The following is a 9,555-nucleotide window of genomic DNA, read 5'->3' on the forward strand; positions in this document are numbered from 1 at the left end:
CTACCCTTATTTAGCAGGAACACTACACTAGGTGCTTGCTGCTGGGTTTTGTTTGTTAAATTTTGAGACAGGGTCTTGCCCTGTTACCCAGGTTGGAGTACAGTGCCATGATCATGGCTCATGGCAGCCCCAGCCTCCTCAAGTGATCCTCTCACCTCAGCCTCCCAAGTAGCTGGGATCACAGGCGCATGCCATTATGCCTGGCGAATTAAAAAAAAAAAAAAAAATTTCCAGAGACACAGTCTCCCTATGTTGCCCAAGCTGGTGTTGAACTCCTGGGCTCAAGTGATCCTTCTGCTTTGGCCTGTCAAAGTGCTGGGATTACAGGGGTAAGCCACCACACCTGGTCCGCTGCTGTTTCCCTAGCTGATAATTTTACATCAATAAACCTCTTGTGTGTAAAGTGCTATACACTTGTATGCTGGTATCAATAGTTCATGTAGGGAAGAGGTGGCATTGATTACATGAAAACTGCTTCAAAGCTAAAGAGAGTTATAGTTTTCCTTGGTGTCTTTAAATCAGAAAAGAGGCGTCAAAGCTGACGAAGGTGCAGGCAGCAGAAGTCTAAGAGTACAGAAGCACCACTGCTTAAATCCTACGGTGGCAGCATCCCATTTCTTTAGTGATTAGTGACAGGAATCAGGAATTTCTAACAAGCATGCCAAAGATATTTTAGGTGCAATTTAAGTATATTGCACTTTGACTAAAATGTTTTGAAGATCTGAGAAGTTTGTACCCTTGAACCTGGTAAGCTGGGCTTCAGCTAAATGGCTATAGGTTTTAAAGGTATGAAATACATTTTTTTTTAACATGAAAAGACTAGCTGTGAAAAGGCAAATGTAGGCAACACAAAAACAATTTAGATCAACATTTCAAACTTTATAATATACTCACATTTATACACAAATTTCTCTTTACAAGTTCAAAAGGCAAAGAATCGCAAAGAAGCTAAGCAACTGCATCATCAACTACATTCAATCGAATTAATACTGTTGTCCCCAGTCCATAGTTTTACTCCAGAGGAAATGGTAGATGCTGTTTCACACACGGACTCCACTGTTAGTTTTAGAAGTCGGAGACTGTGTGTGGTTCCGCAGAAGTCTGGGTTTCTACAGAGCTGAACTGAGACTCCATTGTGTTCCAGGCCAGATCGGCCAGAAGAAAGTCGTCCATTGCTGTTTGAGTTTCATTGCTGGTGAAGAACAAGCTCCCCAGGGTTTCAAACCCAGAACTCATGGTCTGTGTTTCTGTACTATTCAACTGAACTTTGCTTTCTAGAGCAGGTATATTTTTAGCAGTAGAAATTCCTTCAGTTTGGGTCTCTGTGTCAGATGAATCGGTACTCATGGAAAAGCTGGAGTGTTTCAGAATACTTCCTAGAGGCAGATGAGGGCTACTGTCTAAGAAAAAGTTTAAGTCTGTCTGTGTCTGTGTGTCAAACATCTCAAGGCCTAAGAAGTTAGAATTTCCCCTACATCCGTAGGACTGAGCAGAGGTATCTGCGAGTAAGAAGTCCGTTTGAGTCTCTATGTCCAGTGACTCCAAAACTGGCTCCGTGTTCATGGTGCTAAGTTCACTCTCTTCAGTTTGAGTCTGGATATTTGAGGCCGAAAAGAACTCTTCAATATCAAAATCGATTCCAGGGTTCTGGGCTGGGCCAGATGGGAGCTGGGTGTCAGGTCCAGGATTTGTGTCAGACAAAAGACTACGATGATCCAATGTCTGAGCAGGTAGATTACTTGACAAGATGTTTTCCAAATCACTTAATAAATCTATGGTTTGGGTCTGATTATCTGTCATGTTCTGTGAAGGAAGCATACTATTCTGTGCACTGAAGTTTATAATTGGTGCAGATTTCTCAATATCTTGATTTAAAGTCTTAGGCTCATTCTGAGGTAACAAACTATGAGTTACTGTCTCTGCTACTAAATTGTTACTTATAATGTTACCTGGAGCAACATTATATGATGAATGAACACTCTCAAAAATGTCTCCGCACATTCTAGCTTGGTCCATCTGTACATGGTCATCTGTTGGACTTTGTATCCCACTGGTTTGAGTTTCTCTGGAGACCCCACCTGACTGGAAACAGGTGTCCATAAATGCATCAGTCTGAGCAGCTATAGATGAAGTTACCTTAGAGCTGGGCAAAAATGTCTGAGTGTGAACACTAATGGGAAGAGACACTTGAGAATCAAACGACAAATCAGTTTGAGAACAAGATGACACAGAGGAATCAGCGGTGGCCCACTGTGCAGAAGGTATAAAGTTTTGTGAGGCGTAAGAGAGATCTGTCTGCACGTTGATTGAAGAAATGCTGTTCTTTTGACATGTGTTCCCCAGTTCTTGTAAAGGATTAGATGGACTTTTACCCAAGTTCACTTGAACACCAGTACTTATTGGCTCAACAGCAACAGGATTAGCAATTTTGAAAAGAGGTAGGCTCTCCTTAAGAGAGCAAGCCTCTGAATCTAGGCCGAGGATCAGGGTTCCTACTGACAAGGGTAGTAAGTGCACAGCTCCTGTGGCAGAGCCCTGATCAACACCTAACGCCGCAGGCTGGGCTGAGGAGTCGGCTGTAGGCACAAAGACAGGCATGAGAGAAAACTGCATCACGGGTAGTTTAACCAAAGCCACTTTGGGCTTTGGTAAAAGCAACTTCTGAGGATATCTCGGTGGTGTTGTAAGACTCTGCTTGTCAGTGTTAGAGCCACAAGAGTCTTCAAAAGATGGTTCTAGTTTTATTTCTGAAGCTTCTAGTTCTTGAGTGTCTGGTCTAGGGATTGGTTGGTTGTTCAATGATTCAATGGTCTTGTTGGATAACTTCTGGTTTTGCACACAGTTTTCCATTTTCCTTTTCTTACTAGGTGGGTCCCTGAAAACAATGACAGAGCAAAAAGAAAACCTTAAAATACAACTTTCTTTGACCATGACACTCTATCCTCACTGACAAATGTCACTTCCTCCCTCTATAGCAGAGGTCATATTCAACCCAGACAAGATAAATCCCTTCTTTCGCAACTCTGGGAGTTGGTCCTATTATGGCAGGTGAACGTTCAGAAACATGCAAACAGAAAAAAAGGGAAGCATACCTTTTTTTTTTTTGTTAAGATCTACGTACTAGAACTCAACTCAGATCTTTAAGCCAAAAGAAGCTAAAAGACTTACATAATGCAAGTTTTATCATTTCTAAGGTAGGAAGCTATCACACTAAATGAAAATTTGACCTTTAAATGAAGTAGTTTCATGATAAAATTTATTCGTTGGTTCCCTCTAATAGAAAATTCTAGAAGCTGAGATTTTCAAATGGAAATAACAACGGACCCTCAAAGAGGGTTAGCAGAAAAAACGGGAAAAAACTGAGTCAAAATTTCAGGCCCAGACATGGGTCATTTGCAAGACCTGCTTCCATTTTCAAAAGCTTCCTTCTTTGACGTCACACATTTTCTAGGATTCCTTTTTTCCTCCCACACCACTGGCTCTCCAGGATGTTTCATCTGAAATGCTTCGCGTAGTTACTAACTTTTGTGCCATCATTTCTTTCCCTTCACCTGTGTTCTGCAGGGATCTCGTGGCCCGTTCGGTAGATGTGAGACTGCAATGCCGTTCTACTGGCGTAGGGACAGCCGCATGTGCACCGAAAGGTCTTGCCACAGTCCTCTGTGTGTCTTTTCAGGTCCCATTCTGTACCATATGAATTGCTGCACTTACTACATTTGTGCTTCTTCTCAGCATGTATTTTCATAAAGTGCTAGAAGAACACAGAGGGATTAAGATGAAAAACAACAACTGGTCAAAACATTTCAGAAACCCTCATCCACCCAAATACTGATTTTACACTGTTAATATAAATAACACATAAAATACAGCGGTCCAAGTCAAAAGAATGTAAAAGCAGGCACATTGCAGTTAAAATTATATATATGCCTCTTCCTGTTGCTTTGCTTTGTGAAAAGTGAGGGGATTGTTCTGGAAACAACTATGGTCCCCAGCATTTACACTCTGATCTGTCAGTGCTGTGGGCAGGAAAAACATGTCTTTCCAATGCTCTTCTCGGACACCCACCAGCAGACCCTCGGGGGAACATTTCAGATGCCAATCTCTTCCAGTTCTGAATCACCTCTTGTCCCAGTCACTGGGGCCCTCCCTCCTCTTAAGATTGCGGCTTCCAAAACGATTCTTTTCCTGGATTCTGCAGGTTCTTATTCCCCTGGAACGAAGAGTTCCTTTGTGCCTTTGCTCTCGGCCCTCGGAGGTATGCAGACTCACAGAGGAAATCTGCGGGCAAACATGTTCTCATTCTTTGCTGAACTGGTTTATTCTCTCTCTCTATTTTAACTCACTTCTAGACATATTCCCTCCAGACCAAGCCGCTTTTCCTTCCACTTGTGTGACAGCATACTCAGGTTTATACCAACTGGGAGACACGCAGGCATCTCCTCTCACAAGCAGCTGTCTACTCGATTCTGTAGTTATGTCTCCTAAGTAATCAGAATGCACAATAGGTTTATAGCATCTGTATCTCATCCTCAGAGAAGTATATAGTACCTGTTTTACGAGAGAAAACTGAGAAAATGGTCTGTCAGGGCCTCTGGGGCAGCCTTCGATTGGACAACAGTAGAATTTCGGTACAGTTTTCAAATCTTTTCTTATTGTTGGATTGACTATGCCATCCTGCAAAATGAAAATTACTTTAAATAATTATTTCAAAAAACCAACACAACAGGCTGGAGTGGAAACAGAATGACTGAAAACAAGCACATTTTGTGAAATACTTTTAATTAACTTATAGTTTTTCCATCTAGTGTTAGCGGTAAGAGAAAAAGACTATGAGTAGATTAAATGAAATGTGGTGAGAATACTAAGCAAGACTCTAAAATCCTGCGTTCATTTGACCGTTACTGAACTCCTCTTAGTCAATTTACATTCCAGGGAGATATCCCCCTTGTATGTTCCTAGGCTGTGAAATGCTCCATAAAACCACAGATTAGGATCACTACAAGATTCCTGCTCATTTTGAAGACATTGTCAGTGATGCTCGGTAATCCTTTCATTATCCCTTCCAACCTCCCTCATGCTCCCCCGTAGTGTGTGCTCCATCGTTGAATGCCTTTTACTATCTCCTGTCCTCTTCTTTGTCAGTGCCCCTTCATTCAAGTCCTCCTATTTATGTGGATTTTGTCATTAGCCTCTTAACCTAATTTCTAGACCTTCAGTCTCTTTTTCACTCATACTTTATCAGATTCACCTTTCTCAAGTATAGCTTCGATCATGTCATTACCTCCCTCAAACGTTTTCAGCAGCACCCCTGTACTGTTCAAGTCCCAACTTCTTGAGCCTGGGATACTCGAAGTCCCTTACTCCGGAGCTTCAAACTACTCTTGTCTTCTCTCATTACTTCATGACACCTAAGAGAATGCGTTCTAATGCCCCACACCTTTTCATGGGCAGGGATTTATCTGTATCTTCTGTTGCCTTTGGGAATGTTTTGAACAGAATAAATGTTCAATAAAGACTGGTAGCATTATACTGAATCTCTTCAGGTGGCCGTCTAAGCCAAAACTATCATGCCTGGGGAAGAGACCACTAAAGACAGTCAAAGTGGATGTTAATAACCTCACTGTCATGGCAACAAGCTGACACTGCCCATGCTCCTGCTTTCCGAGAGCCAACACCCCACCACTCGCCAGCACAGCAGCCTCCTCCCAGCCCCACCTGCTGCTTTTGGAGCCTTCTTCCCATTTCTGTCCTCAGAGAATAAGCTCAAGGGTAGGATGGCTGAGATGAGAAATGGCAATGGCATGATAAAATGGAAGTTCAGTGAGAAAGTGGTGTTTTTATTCTGAAGTTCTATATACTTTCAAGACTAAAATGCACTAGACTTTTTGTACTGTATCTTTTGTGCGCATAACTGAATAAAGAACCTGTGAGAGGAAACAACCCAGTAACAAGACAGAAAGAAAACACACAAGAGGAAAAGGAACACACAGTTGAAGAGTAGAGGGTGAAAAGAAAGGATTGTAAGAACTATAGCAAAAACTAGGAAAAACTGTCTTTCTAGCTACTTTAGCACCACCTGACTGCCTTCCGAGAAAGCATCCAAGAAGGAAACGGTTTGCTTTGTCATCTTATTCTAAATTTAAAATTAGAAATCTTTGCACAATATAGTCTATAGAGCAACTTGGAACCTTTCCTTTCCTTAAAAAATTTCTGGCAAATCATTAAAAGCAAACCTCTGAACTAAAAATAACACAAAATCCTCTAAGCCATGTTTTACAAATAGAAATGTTGCTTGATAAGAGGTTAAGTGCCCGCCTGTCCCCTCACTGCTTTCATACGCAAGGAACAAAAGAATTTCTAGTAGTAAAAAAATGTGCATTTACTTCTATTCTTCCTGCCCCTGAATCCTCATAGCTTTCATTTCTCCATGAATCCCACCGTACACAAGGCTGGGCTAGATTTCTGGATTTCCTTACAGACATGGAATATGGCCATATACCTTAGGCACCCACATCAAACCAGAAGGCGGCACATACTCTACAGCTTGCAATCCAATTCCTCATTCTCACCCATCCTCGTTCTGTAGGGCTTGCTCATCATTTATGTTAAGAAGGGAAGATTTGGTTGCGGGTGGGGTGTTTTGGGAAGAAAGATTAGAATAAAATAAGAACCATACAGCAACTAGTGGGGAGAGGAAGAAAATATAATCTAGAAAATATATAAACAATGAAAGAAATTATGCAAGCAGCTGTAACCAAGACTGAAAATTTCCACTGCGTATTAGAAAACCTGCCAATGAGATACTCAGGGCAGAATGTAGGTGGAGTCTCTGGTCAACACAGCTCTTAATACCTAAGATAGCTTCCCAGCCAGGCTTCCTCCCGGTTCCTTGTCCTTACCTCTCCCTCCTTCCAGTACTTTGAAAACAGGTATCAACAATAATGTTTGAGGCCTGGCGCAGCGGCTCACTCCTGTAATTCCAGTACTTTGGGAGGCTGAAGCAGGCGGGTCACTTGAGGTCAGAAGTTCAAGACCAGCCTGAGCAACATGGCGAAACCCTGTCTCTACTAATAAAACAAAAATCAGTCGGGCGTGGTGGAGCATGCCTGTAGTCCCAACTACTCAGGAGGCTGAGGCAAGAGAATTGCTTGAACCTGAGAGGCAGAAGTTGCAGTGCGCCAAGATCATGCCACTGCACTCCAGGCTGGGTGACAGAGTGAGACTGTCTCAAACAACAACAACAAAAAACAATGTTTGAGGCAGAGTATGGTGGCAGAGCCTATAGTCTCAGCTACTGGGGAGGCTAAAGCAGGAGGATCACTTGAGCTCAAGAGTCTGACAGCACCCTGGGTAACAGAGCAAGACCCTCAAGAGCTTTCTATGTAGTAACCAGACTGAGGGTACGGATCACCATACTGGGCACCATCATATAGATGGCTATTGTGTCACACAGACCACCTTCATTAAAGGAAGACACCAAGACAGCAGCTGCTCAGGGGCCACTGGGCACTGTGGTTAGAAAGCCAGCACAAGACAGGAAAGTCAGTCTGTTTGTCAAGAAAAAAAGTGATGGATCTGATGAGATGTAATTCCTGCTAAAAAAAAAGTTTTCCCTGGCTGGGCGTAGCGGCTCACACCTGTAATCCCAGCCCTTTGGGAGGCTGACGCGGGTGGATCATTTGTGGTCAGGAGTTTAAGACCAGCCTGGCCAACATGGTGAAATCCCATCTCTACTGAAAATACAAAAATTAGCTGGGCGTCGTGGTATGCACCTGTAATCTCAGCTACTAGGCAGGCTGAGGCAGGAGACTCGCTTGAACCTGGGAGGCAGAGGTTGCAGTCATCCAAGATCGCGCCACTGCACTCCAGCCTGGGCGACAGAGTGAGACTGTCTCAAACAAAACAAAACAAAAAACCCAACATAATTGAAACAAACCTACTGTATACTAAGCAGTCCTGAAAAGTAAATGGTATCTTTATGTTCAACAGATGTTTACCAGGGTTTTTAAACAGCTAGAGCTCCTAACAGCAAGTCCACAGAAAGGAACAACAGAAACTATTAAGAAATAGTTCATTCTAAGTTATGATTAAATAAAGGATTTAGGTTGGGCACGGTGGCTCACACCTGGAATCCCAGCACTTTGAGAGGCCGAAATGGGTAGATCACCCGAGGGTCAGGAGTTCGATACCAGGCTGGCCATCGTGGTGAAACCTGTCTCTACTAAAAATACAAAACAAAATTAGCAGGGTGCGGTGGCAGGTGCCTGTAATCCCAGCTACTAGGGAGGTTGAGGCAGGAGAACTGCTTGTACCCGGGAGGTGGAGGTTACAGTGAGCTGAGATGGCGCCATTGCACTCCAGCCTGGGTGATGGAGTGAGACTCTGTCTCAAAAACAACAAAAAAAACACAAAAACAATAGGGAAAAAAAGGATTCAGTTAAAATTTAGTATGAAAACAAAACAATAGGTTGAAAGCCATTCCCAGAGTTACACTTGTGTGCTGAAAGAAACCTAGAGCTTTTCAGTCCAACAATTCAGCCCTACCTGCAGGGTCTTCCTCAGCATACCTCAAGTACATTTCCTGACTGGCTCCCTGATCTTCATTTGAGAACATTGTTGTACCTCAGTTTAGATGGTGGTAAGAGCAGATCACCCTTCACTGGCGACACATCTGTCCTACTAGAGACTACAACCTCAGAGTTTTCTGCTGTGAAATTCTTATCAGAAGCCTGACGATGGGCAGACAGAACATGCAATACTCTGGGTACTCTAAATTTACTCCTGATCATCAAAAGCTACATATTCGCAGAACTGCTTTCAATGACTTGCGCTTTTGAATTACGTCACTGCTGGCCTGGAGTGGTGGAAGGAAACTTGCCATTGTAATGACTGAGAGATTATGACTTAATAGGTCTGGGGTGGGGTTGGACATCTGGATTTTTAATAAGCTTGTCACAGATGTGTCCCGGGGTTGAAAATGACAGCCCCGTTTTGCATAACACGGAGGGTTGTTCAGACTATTGTCATGGTGTATTTACTGTGTCCCCCTCTTAGAGAAGAGCCACAGGGGCAATTTCCCTTAGGTCTCAATCCTGAGCTGATCTTACCAACACCGTGAAACTGACTGATGGTGTTTAGAGGCAAACCTACCGCCCCTTTACAACATTTTTTTATTCTTAATCGACACACAGTAATCATTCCTACTGATGGGGCGCAGTGTGCAGCATGGATGCACATATACATTGCATAGTGATCAAGTCTGAGTATTTAACGTGTCCTTGACCTCAAACGTATTGTCTCTTGGTGGTAAGAACATTTAAAACCCTCTCTTCTAGTTATTTTGGCACATACAGTCCACTGGGCAGCACCTAAGGGCGGAATTGTGGGTGTGGTGGCAAGCACAGGGCTTCAGAACCAGAGGCCCCGGTTTAAAGCCCCGCATCACCTAGGTTGTTGCATAATCTGTTTCTCATTAATATAATGGAGACGACGCGTCCGTCGCCAAACTGCCGTGAGAAGTCACGGGCAAAAACGTGTAAAATGCCTGGGCCGGCG

General features: G+C 43.2%; 1 protein-coding gene across 3 annotated transcripts; it reads right to left on the bottom strand.

Moving 5' to 3' along the window:
- Window positions 1-798: 798 nt before the first annotated feature.
- On the bottom strand, window positions 799-9,300 carry ATMIN (ATM interactor). 3 transcript variants are annotated; one of them, XM_011990076.1, is made up of 4 exons: window positions 8,568-9,300; window positions 4,549-4,674; window positions 3,552-3,751; window positions 799-2,875 (listed from the first exon to the last, which is right to left on the bottom strand). In XM_011990076.1, exons 3-4 carry the CDS (start codon window positions 3,743-3,745, stop codon window positions 1,066-1,068), a joined length of 2,004 nt encoding a protein of 667 aa, XP_011845466.1. In that variant the 5' UTR covers window positions 3,746-3,751; window positions 4,549-4,674; window positions 8,568-9,300; the 3' UTR covers window positions 799-1,065. The 3 variants fall into 3 exon arrangements, with proteins under 3 accessions (XP_011845466.1, XP_011845465.1, XP_011845467.1); XM_011990075.1 differs by having other exon boundaries at window positions 8,545-9,300; XM_011990077.1 differs by lacking the exon at window positions 3,552-3,751.
- Between the last annotated feature and the right edge of the window lie 255 nt (window positions 9,301-9,555).

The sequence above is a fragment of the Mandrillus leucophaeus genome, unplaced genomic scaffold (assembly GCF_000951045.1).
Source record: "Mandrillus leucophaeus isolate KB7577 unplaced genomic scaffold, Mleu.le_1.0 Scaffold37, whole genome shotgun sequence".
NCBI classification, from domain to species: Eukaryota; Metazoa; Chordata; class Mammalia; order Primates; family Cercopithecidae; genus Mandrillus; species Mandrillus leucophaeus.